The following is an 18344-nucleotide window of genomic DNA, read 5'->3' on the forward strand; positions in this document are numbered from 1 at the left end:
GGGGGGGGGGGGGAGTGGGTTTTCTTGGCAGGTTGTTACAGAAACAAAAAGAGAATGTGTGATAAAAGAGTCAGACAGTATAGGCTAATGGAGTGTGTGGTCCGCCCTGACACACACACACAAACACACACACACGCACACACACGCACGCACGCACAAACACACACACACACACACACGCAAACGAAGCAGAAGTGCTGAGGATGGATTACTGGTGTCCTGATATCCCAAATATAGCTGTGTCAATACTACCCTATCTACACTGCCACAATATAAAGGAAAGCTGAATCCGCTCTGTCGTATTGAAAAGATATGAAAGGTGATTTATTTGTATCATTATTTCCTCATAATTAATGGCCAGCTCCACTGATAACTGCACAATGCAGTCACATGAACTATAGCCCTTTCTACAAGGAAATACAGCACACATACTGTTGTTTTAACGCTGCATTCCAGCTGTATGTACACAGAGGTGATCAGGGAGATTAAATATAGATCTGTATCTATTTAGTTAAAAGCAGTGTAACAGAACAATGACAACATTTTGCTAAATTAAAATAACTCAGTGTTGGCGCTATGGTGGGGCATTCAAGGGCAGTGCCCCCCCTAGCGGTCATTGATGCCCCTCCTCCCACAGACCATGGCATGGCAAAAAATATCCTCATGACTGGTGGGAAAAAAGCAAAAAACCTGTCAGACGCTGGTGAATGGCTGCACGTTCACTTCTATGTAAATGTGGTCTGTTGCTGAACAGTGCATGCAGCGCGGGGGGGGGGGGGGGGGGGGGGGGGGGGGGGGGGTTACCATAGCATTTATGTTTACGACTTATTAAGATACAAGTTGGAGATGAACGTGTCCCCCAGTATTACAGTTGGGACCAATAATAATGTCCTGTATCTAATGTTAGGGGGTTTGATGCTATACATGCAGGGGGCCGTCCCCTCCTCCTGGGCTCCGTAGTGGACAATGTGACAAGGGGAGACGGCGCGGATTCAATATTAAGAACTTATTATTAAAGATTTGAGTTGGATTTTACAAGGTGTTTATGGATCAATTATCACTCAGTACGTAAACAGCTACGCACTGCTGGACTTCATTTTAAAAGTTTCTTAAATTAAAAAGGAGATACACAATAACCGGCCAGCTGGAATCTCTCCCTCTCTTAGTCTCAGTCCTGTGCGTGGTGCGTTTCCAATTAAGTGGAGTAAGTAAAGCTGGATACGGAAATTAACACAAAAAATTTAATTTGCTAAGGAAATAATAATAATAAAAACAAACGTATTTTGTTTTTGATCAACATTTGTGCTACGTTGGACTATGTTGCCACGGAGTTAAAATATTTCTCAAAATGGCAGTGCCCCCCCGCCAATGACTCAATGCCCCTCCAGTAGGTCTGCTATGTATATGTCCTAGACAGGAATCATCTCTCACACACACACACACACACACACACACACACACACACACACACACACACACACACACACACACACACACACACACACACACACACACACACACACACGTCCAACTACCTCAAGTCATATCAAACTCTCAATCTAGCAGATTAGGTTAAGAGATAAACAGCAATGAAAGCACAACGCCAGAGGCAAGGCCTGCAAGTTGGTAAAAACACTTCTTAAAAAAACTAATTCTGAAGAGTCTCACATACACAAAGTTACAAAGCCACATATCAAAATATTTCAGGTTGTTGATGTTTCCACCAAACGCCTGAATATTGAGCCTGGTAGAGCCATGGGGGAAGGTGTCTAGATACAGTAGAACCTGCCAGCATATTCTTCTTTTCTGATTTCTGTCATGTTGTCTCTCTTCAATCCTCAACAAGTCTTCTGAATTTGTCCAGCAATGTGACTGCAATGTTGCAGACACAAACAACCGCCAGAGATGAACTGGCCTCTATGGTATGGACTACCTTGCTTGTCGTTTTTTTTTTACACTCTTTCTATCTTTGTTGCCCTTCTGCTGTTTTCCCCCCTGCTCCTCTATCCATCTATATTTACCCTCCTGCCACATGTCCTGTCGCTTTCCTATCCATCACTCTCCCCCACTACTCTCCCTCGCTCTCTTTTTGCTGCTGGATGCGTGACATTTGACTGCTTAACACACATGGCTCATCCTTTGCGGAAACACACTCACAAATGTGTGCACATACAGAGAAATGCTGACTGACACGCACGCACGTGCATGCAGGAGCAGGAGATAAACAGAGCTTTCTGAAATGCCAAACATAATTCCACACAACAGAGGAGAACAGCATGTTGTCAAGTGTCAACCAAGAAACTCAAACTTTGGTTGGCGCATTCTGTGTTCACTGGAATTTAAAGGTTATACTATTCTTAAGGTGCCGAGGCACTAGGGTGACTATAGGAGCCACAAAACCAAAGAATGACCTGAAAAACAGATTGATCAGGCCACCTTTTCTTCACTAGGGGAAAAGAATGTGCAGTTATGAGGATATCAGACTTCAGTGTTATATCCCTGTGTGCAAACATGAGAATTAAAAGGTATTGCATTGTGTCAACACTGCTGCTGTCCAAAGCCACCAACCACAAACACATGGACAAGAAAAAGTGGACCACAATTCTTGTTCTACACGTTTTCATTTGTCACTGTTGACACGAATGAGAGTGCACACTTTGCAGAGACATGGAACACACTTGCCTCTCAAGAGTCAATTTAGCCTGTGTATGCTGATATATGTATGATAGATATCAGCCAAATAAAAGGAATTAGCTTCTAGGGCAGATAGCACTGAGGGACCGAGTCACTGAATGACGTAGGGGGCCCCAGTCAAACTGAAATTACATCTCAGACTATTGACATTGGGCAAAAAGTGTTTCAGAGCAGAAAATAACAATCTATATATAGTACAGTATAGTACACATTTAAAAAACATTGAAAATAAGCCCAATTCAAAGGATGTTGGAGACGTGTCCTAACTGGCTCCAACGACTGGTACATGAATAACCCATGCAGTTTATTTTAATAACTACCTTCTCAGTCTATTAACAGCTGCTGCTGAGTCTGTGAACAAGTGTTAACACAATGATACATTATGTTTTCAGTCTGAAAGCCAAGAAATGAAGAATATACTGAGCTCATAATCAACTCGTATAGAGATGTTGGACGTGTCCAAGAAGGCTGGAGCACCCCTTCACAGTAACACTGCAGCTGATTCAGTTTGTGGAGACCTTTGAAAGCTGTCGCGCTCTCCGCTGCACCACACCACGCTAGACTGGCTCCAATAGTTTAAGATGAGCTCTTATGAATCCATCCCCAGCACACCAATAGAGAGAAACTATCGAATTTACATCTCTGCTGTTAAAGTACTTCTCCTTATGTCAAACAGTCTGGGCCTATGACAATTGCCAATTTCCCAGCTTGACAACAGCATTTTGACATTATCTACAGAGTGGGCCCCCCACCCCCCATCAGCAAGGTCATCCTTTTCCCACCGCACAGGAAACATTGAAAACATTAAATGCATATAAAAGCAGGGAAAAAGCTGCATGCCAAGCATCAGCTTTGTCAGAGCACACAGTGTCTGAATGTCCTACCTTGACCCCTCGGACTCGGAACTCGGCCAGGGCTCGGCTCATCTTGGAAGCTGCCGTCTGCAGGTCCTTTCCACTGGCGATGACCTTTACCAACAGGGAGTCGTAGTGGGGAGAAATGATCGCCCCCTGGAAGGCCGAGGCGCTGTCTAGGCGGATGCCCATGCCTTCGCCGCTTCGGAAGACCTGGCAGGAACGCAACAGAGGAGCAGAGAGTGAAGGACTTCATCCACCATTACAAAAAAATGTCTTAAACTGGGTTATTGTTGATTTGGTGTGTTGCAAAGATAAGATAGAGTTCACATGTGAAAGGAAAAAAACAAGTAGAGATTCAAAATCTTCTGAAGAAGTCGGCAGATTCCAATGAATCATTTCTCATTCACACCGAGTGAACATCATTTGGAGACAGAGTTAAAACAATATATCAAGAACGTATACAGTATTCCTGTGGATTTCATAAAAGTGGATTCAGATGTAGTTGGAAAGAAAATACACTAGTACATAATTTGTCAATTTAAGATTTAGTGTTTTTGTTCGGGCCATTTAGTCTCACCCTACATGGCCCAGTAATCTTTGGGTTTTACATTTTTCAACTTGGAGGAAGTACTAATATTTGTGTGTAGTATGTGCAAGTGCACTTCCTCCATGATCCTCAGTAATCAGTACTACTCACACTCACTACTTGGAACAAAATAACGCTACAAGTAATTGCAACCCACTGTCGTGGTTGGACTCCAGCCCTGGACCTTCGTTACATGGTTCTCAATCTCTGTATCACCCACTATATTAAACTGTCAGAGAGAGAGGGGAAACACCAGGAAGCTTAAATAGTGCCTCAAATAGATTCTTGACTTTGCATCTTTCCCAAACGTGCCACATTCAGAATCATTTCTCCTTTATTTGTTGCTATTGTCAGTTTAATATTTCAGTGCAGTTGTGCAGGATTTTCCACTCCTTGTTATAATATCTAAACACTATTCACAGAATTTGTTAATGGCTTTTTATTGGATTGTAACATGGACGACAAAGGAATGCAAAGCATCTCAGTTTGAAGCGTAAATTAACTTGCACTTGGAAAGTGATGGCAGACATAAAACATAAGGGAAGAAAGAAAATAAGGAGATGAGGGGAGAAATCAAGCATGAGGTGCGTGAGGAAGGCGGGAATGTTCCAAACCAGTTGGCAAGAGAGCAGAGAGGGAGGAGAGGAGATGTCCAACACCACAACATATGGAGCCGCTCAATGGCTGAAGGAGAAAGATGAGCAGAAATTAGAATTATAACAATGTTGTGCCACACGGATGATGTGCTAATAATATTTTCAGACAATCTAGATAAGCAGAGCTGCCAACATTTATGACCAACAAAATTGTTTTATTATCTTTTTGCTCTTTACAACTTCTAATTTTAGTCCAGTGACTCAAAATTATTAAAATACTGTGTAATTCCCTCCATAAAGCTTTTTGGCAAATGTGCTACAATATCGTTGTATGATGACAAATGGCTCACAGTATAGCAGCCAAAGGGAATAAACAATCCATGATATGTAACATATCCCATTATATAACATACATCAACACAAGAATCAGGGAACGAACACACACACCCACACACACCCACACCAGATTTTTGTTACAATATACATATCACCTTAGCATCAGGCTGAATGCTAAGTTACTGCCATGGGTGAAGATTACCATATTTTCTAATTTGGATTAAATAATTAAAATATGTCTTATTCATAAAAATATCCTTCACAGAGGAGTCTTGAACTTCTTTAAGATAAAAGTTCAGAAAGTTGGATGCAGAGTTGAAAGTGATTGGCTACATGCAGCTGTGGCGCCGTCCCGGTGTTCCGGCCCACGCACGCTGCCTCCACCGGGCCGCTATGCTGTTCCAAGGCTCAAAGCCCCCATTTCCAGGTCGGCATTTTCATAAAGCCGGCACTCCCCTTTGATTTTAAAGGCTTGAGGCTGGCCTTTAGCACTTCAAGTGTCTGAAATGGATCTCAATGTTCCACACAAGCACTCTCTGATGTGCACATGAATAACTCTGCATAAAATATATTACTTTTAAATTCAAAGTCTAGATATGGTATATTTGAAGAACAGCATTTCAATTTAAAAACAGATTGCTGTTGCCGTGGCGTTGTGGCTTATTATGTAGCAAGCTTGAATTGCTCAGTATTGTTTTTCTACGACAGAATCATTTTCTATAAATACTGACTACATTTTAAGTGGGACAATTGTTCAAAATAAACTTCTCTGGCATTCTTGAATGCAACCCCGATGTCTAATAGATGGAACTGTCCCCCACTATTAGCAATAGTAATAGTGCACAAAGGGTTTGGTGAACTAAAACAACAATCCGACATAGCTCTTTAGCCGTATTTCAACAACTCTGGCGCATTTTGTCTCCATAGTAGTCTTTTTTGTTTCATACATTTAGAAATAACAAACAGTGAAAAAAGTTACAAACAATACGTCTCCATAGTAGTGTTGAGGCAGTTGCCAACCCCCATCAGTGCAAACGCCCCTGGGAAAATCTACATTGTTTACTTTTCCTCTGTTCAGTAAAGGGTTTCTAACTGTGAACAAACCATAGTTATTTTTTCATGTTTTTCTGTGTCTCCATTCACACTTCAGGCCCAGCATACACACACGACCGATGCAACTGTCAGCGTTCACTGCTATGTTTAAGGGACTGAGTGGCTCTCCGCGGCTGCCAGGGGTTTCTTTACACGTTGCTGTATGTAATCAAATTCTATGTGGGGTGGGGGGGTTATGGGGCTACAGCCCCAGCATTTGATTGGATAATATTGCACTTTGTCAGTTGAATGTCAAGCTAAGCTAAGTCAAGTACTGGGCATAAAAGGCCAGACAGGAGCATCTCTAAATACAGCCACAACCTTCTACAACACGGAGGAAAGATTGCAGAGTCTCAGTTAACTGGATCCAGACCAAGAAACAATGTAGTGAATGCATTTGCATGAATATACATTCTTTAAAATGCATTGGACAGCAATGAGGCAGGCAGACCTAGCTAAACGTGCATAACGCCCAGACAGGAAACATTGTGCCCCCTAAATATGGAACAATATTCTATATGAAATCCCGGGCTGTAAACAATCCTGTCCTGCTCATGTCAGGAGACTAATCAAATCTGCAGCAAGACAGATGCGTTGCGGTTACACTTTACTGCACAAATATACTGTTTTTAATGCAGGGTGATTGAACAGGCCTCCACAAAGCACTCAGATGGAGCCTGCTTTGCATGGAAAACTAAAACACAAGAATGGCAGTAAAAACTCATTCCAGAGGGCTTTCAGTTTGTCCTGCAGGGCCTTCGAGTTTCTAGTTGAACTCCAGCTTGATGAACCATATGAGAGAATTTCCAACAATTAAATCTAATAAACAAAAACATTTTTTGCTCACTTTTTGCAAATTAAGTATGTTTGAAAGCATTTCCATAATGGGGGTTGTCTACTATGTGCCAATGAGGGATAATGTGCTTTGATGCCGTGCTTTTGTGAATTTTAAGTACGTTTATTTTCGGGGCATATAGATATAGATATAGGATATGAATGGTGCCACAACCACACAGAGCCGAGAAGAGGGTTTTATCAAGGCTCAACAAGGACTCAAACCCGAGCAATGCCACTTAAGATCTTGTAGCCAGATGGAGGGGAGAGAGAGATCCTGTACACGCTGAATTGAATGAAAAGCCAAGTACCATGTTAATAATTGAAGTCAAGGTGTCGGCTTCTTTCAGCCCGGGGCGCTGTCTAACACCGGATCCCCACGTTCTTCTCTCACGCTCTCTGAAAAGCCATAGATACTAATAATTTAAATCCAAAGGCACGGAAATGGTCTCCCCGCTGACACTGATTTAGTCCCTTTAGATGTACACTCACAAGTTGCTGCTGTCTTGCCCTTTGTCTATAATAATCCAGTGTCACTTTCCCCCCCACCCCCACCCCCCGCTGTTTGCCTGTGGATTCCTGTTTTTCAATCTCATCTCAGGATTTCATTACAACTTCATTACCAGCTCACTTGTGAAAATGAATTATAATAGGTATTCATTATTTTTCATAAGGCAACAAGGTTCCATTGGTGACTTTTTACTGTGGCTCACACCTTTTCCTCTACATTTTGTTCAAGTCTTCTGTAAGTCGGTCTTCCTATTTATCCGTAACCATCTCGCTGTCGCATCTCCCCACAGCTTCCTTCCATTTGTCAGCGCATAAAGTAGATCTCTCAGTGGTCAGGGGTGTAGCAGTGTTGGGCTGCCATGGCTGCACTGAAAATACTCCCTGCCCATTTTTACACACACACACACACACACACACACACACACACACACACACACACACACACACACACACACACACACACACACACACACACACACACACACACACACACACACACACACACACACACACACACACACACACACACACACACACACACACACACACACACACACACACACACACACACACACACAATGTATTTTCAAAAACGTCCGACTGGCTTTGTCAGGGCCTGGCCATTTATCGCGGAGAGAAGTCTCCGCTCAACATTGGGAATTCTACATGAACAAGAGAAACCGCTCGCTTTAGCCATCAGAGAAACAATTCCCTGTATCTAATTCTCTGAGGGTTCATCCCTATGGGCAACCCCTCTCTCATTATACATACTGATCTATGGCTACTACATAAATAGTGATTAGTGCTGCTTTAAGGTGAATGCATTGCTTTGTTGTTCTAACGCATCCACTGGAAAAACAGATCTTGGTCCGCGTTATACATTCTGACATTCTCTGGTTGACCTACATTATTTTGCTTCATTTTGGACTCTTAAGACAGAATGTCTCCGCATTCATATCACATTTCATATTCTGTGGTAAGATACAGCGCTCGTTCTCAATTATCTCACAGAGCAAGAATCTGCCCCTCAAGCTCAGTGGTTCCAGCGAGATTATGTCTAGAAACATCCAATTGAAAATCGATTCTGCCCCGGTTAGATTTGTCCTGGACCAATCAGCGAATGTTTAGATGATAAATGACTCCCTGCCTCGCCAAACTCAACGCCTTGTTACTTTCTGAACTTTCTGAATTAGGAGCTGTAACCTGTTATTGGCCCAAATCCTCCGGCTCCTTAAGTGGACCCAAGACCAGATTTGACAGTCAGTTTGCTTTTGTAATAACACTGAAAATCTCCACAAACACTCTCCGCGCCACTTCATATTCGGTTAAGTTCTCTTATCTACTTTTCTCTCGATGCCTACTTTACAGATTCCTCCACCAAGCGTCATTATCTCCCCCTTCCCCCTTTTTCGTTGTCAGCTTTTCCTTATGTATGGAGTGGAAAGAGAAAGCCGACACACACTTGAAGCTTATGTATGGAGAGAAAACAGCGAGACAACATGCACTGCCTGTATGAAGCACAAAGACAGGAAGTGACAGCGATATGTGAGCTCCAACTGATAGCGTACCAATTAGAGAGGCAGAGGAGCAGACAGAGAGGCAGAGGCACGGAGAGGTAAAGAGAGAGTATTAGAGGGAAAGAGACGGAATAACACAGCGATGAGGACAGAAGAGAACATAGTGCCATGTTAATGTTTGAAGTTGAGCTGTGTGGATGAGGCGGGGCGGGAGAGAGGGTGAGAGGTGAGAGGTGAGGCATGAGAAGCGAGACGGGGGGAGACAGGAGCGAGGACAGAGAGAATAACATTTGTTCCCTGGCAATTGTGAAAACTATGCTTGTTCTTTATCTTTGGTTCCTTTACATATCGTATTACTATGCAATACCAGTAATATCTGGATGAGGCCAAAAATGACAGGTCACACTCACAGTGTTGGTCTATGAGAGAGATCTCATTTTTTTGTTGCTTTTTCCAACATTTTTACCGCCAATTTTTAAAACGTTCGACATTTTGAGTTGTTTTCTGATGTTTTTTCCGACATATGTCACCCTTCCCCCCCCCCCCAATAATTGTGTTGCTTTTGAGGTTTATTTCAACAATTGTTTAGATGTTTTTATGGCTTTTTAAAATACCCGATATCAACCACCCAATGGTTAGGCCTTTTCTTAGGAGGTTCTCAGCGTTACTACAGTGGGGTCGTCAGACTATTTTTTAAATTACATTTTATTTTTTAAATGTGTAAAAATATACAGAACATTAACATGATTCAACATATTAGCAAAGATAAATCTACCTATTACCTATTATCTACCCAGATTAATGATGGCTTACAACTCACTAGGTAAGGTAGCTACTATGGTAGCCATCTACAGGTGCATGTGAGCTTAAGGATTCACTGTGCCCTCCACATGATGGAGAAATACTATATTAATATCCATCCCTACAGCTTCATCCATTCATCCAGCCCAGTTTATATGATAGAGTAGAGGGGCCCTGCTCCGTCTCTCTTTCAGCTAAGGGGGTCCTTGGCCTAAACAATGTTGAAAACCCCCGGTCTAGACTATAACTGTTGGGGATTAAAAAGCACACCAATGTAGCAGGGACCCAACGACAAACTAATAACATCCCAATAACATTTTAATAACATTTGACACAGAAACCGTTGCAAACTTCACAACTTGGTCAATACTGTCTCAGAAGCCTTTTCCTACTTTTTCTTCCAGGGCTAAACGTGTAAGTGGGTTGACTCCCAAGGAATTTGGTGACAGTTTTTTTGGACAGCCCCTGGAAAGAAATCTGTCCATCTCCAGAATTTAATTACTTATGTCCTTTAAAACTGGATGTCTTGCTGTCCCAGCTGACTAGGATGCTGCATGTCGGTGTCACGTAACCGCAACGTGGCAAATTAAAATCTGGTCTGGGTATACTGCTGCGAGCCCCCTGAGCCAGTGTGTTCACCACAATTTCATTCAGGAAATTGATCTTCTATTTCAACTTAGCTGGGATTTACAACACATCAATAGGACTGGTGATCCAAGTAGTCATATTAACATTCAATATTAGCTGGCCTTAATAACAAATTGCAACTTCTTGTCTGGCAAAATGAAATCCTATAGCCTCCGTGGGAAGTACAAACAATCCGTGGGTCAAGGAAATGTGTAATTGTGTGAGGAGAACAAGGGCAAATGTTTGTATGCAGGAGTACAGGAAGTAGGAGCCAGCCACTGAGAGGACTGACAGGCAGATGTCTAAGAAGAACTAAGTCTCATCTCTGCTTTTTACGCTCTGCTAGAAACACTGCACATAAGCAGAACACAAGCTTTGACAACAAGGGCAATACAAGCTCAATTTTAATAAATGTATTGTATTTGAAAGGAAAACCTTGATATTCAGCAAAACAGAATGTGGAATGCACAGAGTGTACATTCACACTGCAGATCACACTCATACAAACAACCCTTTAACTGCTATACAGCCAGTATCTACGCTGTTCTCATGGTAATTACTCTGAATTAACATGACCTATAGAAAGTGATCTGCTTTGGAGAAAATATCTCCATGCCATACTTCAAAAAACATTAAGACTTCTGTTCCAGCAATGTTGTTCTTATTTTTCCTGACTTGAAAGAGAAAGCGAGCAATCCACAGTGTCGCCGGTCCCTGTGAAGCAGATAATATCTACGTTTTAGACTCCTGGATAAAAAAGATACTGAGAGATTGTGTATAAATATTTGGCAATAGTCAAACTCATTTTACAGCTAGAGAACTGGCATGTTACTGATCAGTACATGCACACATGTCCTGTAGAATCCTCTTATCTCCACATAGACTATTGTCCTGAGAGGCTGAGATCACTGGGTGGATGTCCGGGATTTAGATATGCAATATCATTGGTTTGGATTTCCCACAACATAGTTAAGCCATCCAATCAGTGGGAAGGTTGAGAATCAACCAGCTAAAGTAAGAGATTGCTAGAAATGTGAACATAGTGTAAAGACACGTATATAGGCATGTCATTTATTCAGCCATGCCTACGCTTTCTCCTCCAGTGCTTCCTGTTGATAGTCTGCCTCCCTAAGTTCTCTGCTGTCCTCTGTAGTCCTTTATGATCTTGGGCCATCAGCAGTGCAATTACAGGCCAAGGCCCCAAATGTGTTTGTGTGTGTGTGTCCTTCATAACAAAAGCACATTTATGACCAAGTACCAACTGCCTTGACACTCTCACGCAGCCCCCCCACCCCCATGTTGCCTTTAATAAAAAAGCTCTTTTTTTGATACTTGACTAAATTGGTGTGTGCATGTGTGTGTGTGTGTGTGTGTGTGCTCCAGACGAGGTATAATGACCCTAATGAGGAATACAGGATCTCTGCTGCTCCCCATTTTTCCTCCTTTTCATTTTCTCACTCTCTAAGCGAATTTCTATTTCTATCAATTATCGTTCATTGGGACTCCTTCTCTGAACACCCTCTAATTTTCGTCTCTGTTCATATTCTCCTTTGCCCATCTTCTCATTCCACTCTTCCCCTCCGTCTCCTTTCATTTCCCCTCCACTCCTGTTCTTTTCTCACATCTCCTCTCAGTTCTTCCCATCTCATCACCATCCATTTCACCTGCCATCTCCTTCACTTGAATCCTCTTTTTTCCTTCATTCTCCATTTTCTTTCCCCATTTTCTCCTCCCATCACATACTCTCATTACACATTCCCTTCTTATTTCTTACTTATATATCTACTCCACTCTTCTCCCCTTTCTCCGCCTCTTTACAAAATAAAAAAACTAAAAAACAGCTGTAAGTGCACAGCTGCTAAAAAAGGTTAGCCTCAAATGTTCATGTTTGTCTAACACATGCAAACCCATAAACAGAACACCACCATGCACTCTGGATGAAATACTTTATGCACAGATGCCTGCTGCCCACCCACCCACACCCACAGACACACACCCCCACACACACACACACTCGTAACTCTCATGCAGTACGTGCAACCATTAGATTCTGGCAACCAGATGTCTGATACTGCACTACAAGCTGTTTGGGGCTTTGGAGGTGAGATGGGTGGACACACACGGACACACACAAACACACACACACAATAAACAAGGTGTACAAATTTGGATGATCCTCCAGCCCTGCCCCATACAGGTTGATTCAAAATTAGATCCATATACTTTGAATGAACAAAATGTCTAGATATGGATGGATGGATAGAGGCACTCCAGCCATCCAGGCAATATGAACATACACTCATGTTCCATATATGTCAACAGTCTACATAGAGCCTGATTACAGTCTTGGGGAAACTGCTTAACTTAAGCTTGTTGAGTGTCCTCATAGAGCATGAAATACCTTGAAAGCTCTGTGATATCTACATAAAACCTTCATATTTGCTCCTCCATTCTGTTTTTCACATCTATACGAATCCAATACATCATGTGAGCATGACATATGCAAGACAACAAAATGTATACCTACATATTTAATACAGCTGTTACACGATGACACATTTTTCAAACTAGCTTTTAAGCTAAGCTAAACTGGTTGGATGTCGACCTAACAGGCACAACGGTCTCCCATGGCTTTATGGATGGCGATATCAGTCGGATTGCTATGAAATCGGTTGGTCCACTGGACCGAAACATCTCAGGGAATGCTATGGATTGCTATGACACTCGGTTCAGATCGTCATGGTTCCCAGAGGAAGACTCCTACTGATTGGTAATGCCTTTATTTTTCTTCTGGCACTTCTGGGAGGCTAACATTGGGGGTTTTGAGTGAATAACTTGCCAACCATTTGATGGACTGGCCACAGACATTCACGTTCCCCACATGATAAGTTGTAATAACTTTTTGTGGTGATCTCCCCTGAGTTTTATCCAGCACCATCATTAAACAATAGTTTGTTCTTTACCTGCAGAATTTGCCCTTAACTAAGATGGTCCATTATGTTAGCATTGCCATTTTGAGAATGTTTAGGTAAATTAGTATTACAGTTTCACAGAAGCAGTAGCATGGCCATAGACTCTGCCTTTGTAAAAATTATCCTCTAAAACTCTATTATGTGAAAGCAAAAGACATGTTTGACACCTCTTTCATTCATTGGGTAGCGTAGCATGTTATTCAAATGTGAGTTATTTAGTCCTTGATGTCCTTTGCGTGATCAAACATTTCTCCCTGAGTCAGGAAGTTATTTGCACTTTCTAGCAGCGTGCCTTACTTTCCACTGCTAGAGCAATACATTAAACCGTTTTTTCTTTTTTTCCTGCAGCCGGCACTTCCTTCCCTGCAGCGGATGGGATGCCTTGGCCACTGCTCTGGCACATCTCGTCTCTCTCCCTTCTGGCTCACCCAAAAGTTCAAACCATCTTTCAACTTCCATCAGAGCTGCCAAGTCCCTCCCTATCTTCCTCACTGTGACGACAACACCAAACCTTTTCTTGAGGCTACATCTATTCCTTACCTTACTCTAGAAGGGCTACTCTTTAACTACACTAACTTTTTTCATTATTTTTATCACCATTTCCTCTCAGCTCTTTGAACTACCTGATGCTTCCATGACTTGCATATAATGAAACATGGATCAAGCTGCTTGGGATTAAAGATTCAGCAAAATGCCTACAGTAAATACGCAATATACAATGTGATGTCAAATATTTACATTTGTTACAAAAAAACATTTTTTAATTATTAATAGAAATGCAGCCATGTTGCAGGTTAACCACCACTGTTGATTATTCGGTACAAAAAGCACTCCAGAAATGTACAGTGTATCATTTTTAAAATGTCTCCAAATAGTCATTTTTGGTATTTGCGGGTCTTTTAACTCAATCCAGTGATGACGTCACATTTGGGAGAGTAGACTCAGCCTAGTACTAGAACTATGGCGACTGACTTGGATGAGGAAGAGGTGAAAAGGCCAGCAGCCGTGGAATTTTGAACATGCCAGACGTGAGAGGGCAAATGAGGAGTTGCCAAGAGTTAGGAAAGTCTCCTGCTGAGCTGCTATCATTTCTTTACATCTAGTGGCAGTAAACATGTCGTTAGTGCAGGTAAGTACTGGTAAACCTATCTAGCCACAGTGAGGAAAATAAGTACTTGAACACCCTGCTATTTTGCAAGTTCTACCACTTAGAAATCATGGAGGGTCTGAAACATGACATAACATGTCCGATTTGTCTCCCTATAGCTCTCTGCATCCTTCTCCCCTCTACTCGTTGCCATCACTCCACATGCATCTTTTCCTCCTCCTCCTCCTCCTCTCTCTGTACCTTGCATAGGAAACATGGCATCCGTTTCTTGCTAAGTAGGTCACTACACCTCCACTGCTCCTTTCCTCCTAGTCCCGCTTCCCCGCCTTCTTTGCACCATCTTTATTATCACTCCACGTATCTGCCAGCCTCCACTTCCTGCCTACCTAATTTTCCGCATATTTGCCCTTTTGCTTAATATATATTATATATAAATCGCCTGAATCTAGACGTAAACCTTGACCCCACTTCATTATTTGTTCAACATTTGTTTTCGTGGCATTCAGAAACTCAGTTGTCCATTTGGGTCAAATTTGGGCTTGTAGTTGCCAGTGGTGCTGCCATTAGAGTTCAAGAGGAGCACTGATGTACAACAGCATTTTTAACATTTCACGTTCATCTTCTGAATATCACTGGATGGATGTTCAAACTGTCAGGGCTCTGGTATTATTACCTTGTAATGTAATTTGACAAGTTATCAAAGACTACTGCGCGTAAATGCCAGTATGCTAACTATGAGTAGGATTCACTTAGTGACTCCCGCTGAATGAAACTGAGGTGCAAACAAACCCAGTAATGAAATCCAATTAGATGGCAGCACTCCCTCTGGCTGCACTAACTGTTAAAGCTAATAATATAGGTAGAAGAAGATAATTTACAGTGACAGAAAAGAGAAAGAGTTGCTCCTCAGCCAAACAAGAAGAACAAGAACACTAGCCCTTTTTAAGATGAGGAGTGTGGATGAGGGGATGTGAGCCAGCTGGTTAGAGGATATTCAAAAATAAGTTTCCACTTTGATTGAAAAAAAGAAAAGTTTTCTCCAATTCATCCATCATGATTAAAAGTAATCCATCACTCTGAAGCAATAGATAAAATAATAAAATCTGCGTCATTTACTTCATTACATGAGAATTGGATTGTGCATGCTTCGTTTTAGTCTGTTCCCTGTGTGATATGTCCTCGACAGATCTTTGGTTGCACTCCCCGTATTGCCAGAGAACAAGCCAACCATGCTTGTTACTTCACTTTTCACTTTATATCAAATTTTTAATTCACTTCCTATCTTTTGTCTCCACATCCCAAAACGAGGGCTTTTCTTTCCCTCCTCAAGGATGAACCTGTATTTGTCACCTTATCACTTCCCCCCTCCTCCCTCAACTCTTCCTCTCCCTCTTCTCCCCACACATACACAGAGTTCAACTGCTTCATTGGCAAGCCAAGCCAAACTGGCAAGTCTCAAAGGCATTAAACCATACATGACAGACAGACATGGAAACAGAGCAAAGTTGAGGGAGGAAACTAAAGGTGTAAGGGGATTTGACAAAGAACAAAGGCAGAGTGCAACGCAGCCGAGTCAAACACAAATAGTGGCAGCTAAAGTAGCAAAAAGTGGAAGAGAAATCAGGGGGCAGAGCGAAGAGACCAAAAGGAGGGAGTAGCATGGAAGCTGAGGAAAACACAAGGAGAGTAAGTAAAGTCAGGAATGCAAATCATAAGCAGAAGAGAAAACAAAAAGGAAAGGTATAACAAGCACAATGATTAACAAACTGCTATTCAGAACATGACTGTTGTAGACGAATATAACTATTTAGGAACGCTCATTGACAGCAAATTCTCCTTTGAGAGCAACACAGATGCTTCCTGTAAAAAGGCCCAACAGAGACGTTTCTTCTTTCAGCATGGGCAGGACTCTGATGACTTTACTTTACCAGTGTTTTATTACAGACGATCTTTCAATGACCAACAAGCGTAAGCTAACAGAGCTGGGAAACGCTGCGTCTATGGTGGTTGGGGTACAGCTCCCACACAGGGTCAGGGTCAGATTTTAAACTGCCATGATCACCCGCTCTTTGGGGAGTCTAATCTGCTCCCCTCAGGTCGCGGTGTTAGGCTTCCTATGTTAAGAACTGTTAGAAGCTTGAATTTACTGGTGTGACAGCTTATGAAATCTTTATACAGTATCGGTTTATTTATTAATTCCAGCCATTGTCTATAGGGACATATTGACCTGTCCGATGGGATATGTCACTGGTTTTGGGGAAGGAACGTCTCCACTGATGTGTTGAGCTCTGCCCTGTGTTGTGTGTATAATGTAGGCATCTGCCGGTGTTTTTTTGTGTATGTGCTTTTTTAGATATCCTGCTGCACACAACATTTCCTTTTCTAAGGATAAATTAAAAGTAGAACTTGAAGCAAAAGTTGAATGAAGGACTTTAAGATTGGGAGAGGAAAAAAAGTAGCTGTAAGAAAGAGAAGGGTAAGGCATGGGTGCCAATGGAGCAGTTTTCAGGGAAAATATGTAACTGCTTTCCATCCCCTTCATTAAATCAGCACTCCCAGTGGGATGGAGCGAGTGGGAGCAGCAAAGAGAACAAAGTTCAGAGGTAGGGAACTGCTTCTCTCCTGACTCAAGATTAATCTGGGTCTTTGAGCCAAACTGTAAGACCCAAGATCTATTTTAAACAAGACTACTTTTTATACCCACACATAAGATTCACTGCATAATGTGTCGTGGAAACTGTGAAGGTAGTAGTAAGGCAGGCAGGCAGAGGGTGACAGCTGACAAAAGAAATGACACGACCAAGCTCCAGTCAGTCTGCATGTGTCTACCAGAGAGCAGCTCACCTGGAAAACTCCTTCCAGACATAGGGGGCTACCTGCGTGATGTGATGAGTATAGGAGCAGCACGAAGAAAACAAGGGATGGGGAAGGGACACATAAGGAACATAATGATAGTCTATCAGACAGACAGTGTTAGCCCTGCAATGGCAATGTTAGTCCTGCAAAACACATCCAGACCATATTTAATTTAACTTTTAAAACCCTAACATTTAGTGATGGATCAGCATAAAATGAAACAAATGACTGGAAATGGACCATTCAAATATATGCATGGGGCACTTTCTAGTTCTTCCATGGGATGGATATATAATTCAAAAATAGCACAAAAAAGGGCGGGGGGGGGGGGGGGGGTTGCAGTTTAAGCATCATCCGATTGAAATGCATTTCCCATCCACTGATGAATCATCAGCATATTTTAAAACATGTTCACCTTTCTAGATCTGCCATGGGTTGGCTATATAACCCCGCAGTGACAAAAGCAGGGGCAATCTTGCAGTTAAAGCATGTTGGCGTAGTTTGCACCTTCCTCAGTTCCTCCTTCATCCCTTCCTCCACTTTTTAAACATCTCTTTTTCTGCCATTTCCCTCCGAATTGATCCCGCCTCCTCAGCTACTGCATTATCCCGCTTAATCCTCTCTCATCTAACTCCTCCCCATCACTACGTCTCTCAGCCACCACCTTCTGCTGACTTCTAGCCATCTCTTAGCCATTTGGCTTTTACCTCACCTCCAGCTTGCCCTTTATGCGTCTCCTTCCATCCAGCATCCTGTACAGCTTGAACTCTGCATTCAACCCTCTCTGACTGGCATAATGCTCATAGTGAAAATATATATAGTATATTTTTTCCTTTAAACACCCAACCTGTGTCTGTCCACAGTTCCTCCTCCTCCTGCAACGCACACTGTACATAACATTTCCCTAGGACCAAACACCCTGGTATCCATCCTCACTCTGCTCCATTCCAAAATTAGG

General features: G+C 42.3%; 1 protein-coding gene across 2 annotated transcripts in view; it reads right to left on the bottom strand.

Moving 5' to 3' along the window:
• The window catches only part of LOC117962033 (pyruvate carboxylase, mitochondrial-like), a 252631-nt gene that overhangs the window by 127813 nt on the left and 106474 nt on the right, over window positions 1-18344 (bottom strand). For both annotated transcript variants that reach the window (XM_034901074.1, XM_034901075.1), the window contains exon 12: window positions 3579-3761. In XM_034901074.1, coding sequence (XP_034756965.1) covers window positions 3579-3761 — 183 coding nt within the window. The remainder of the gene's footprint in view (window positions 1-3578; window positions 3762-18344) is intronic.

The sequence above is a fragment of the Etheostoma cragini genome, chromosome 19, assembly GCF_013103735.1.
Source record: "Etheostoma cragini isolate CJK2018 chromosome 19, CSU_Ecrag_1.0, whole genome shotgun sequence".
In the NCBI taxonomy this organism is placed as follows: domain Eukaryota; kingdom Metazoa; phylum Chordata; class Actinopteri; order Perciformes; family Percidae; genus Etheostoma; species Etheostoma cragini.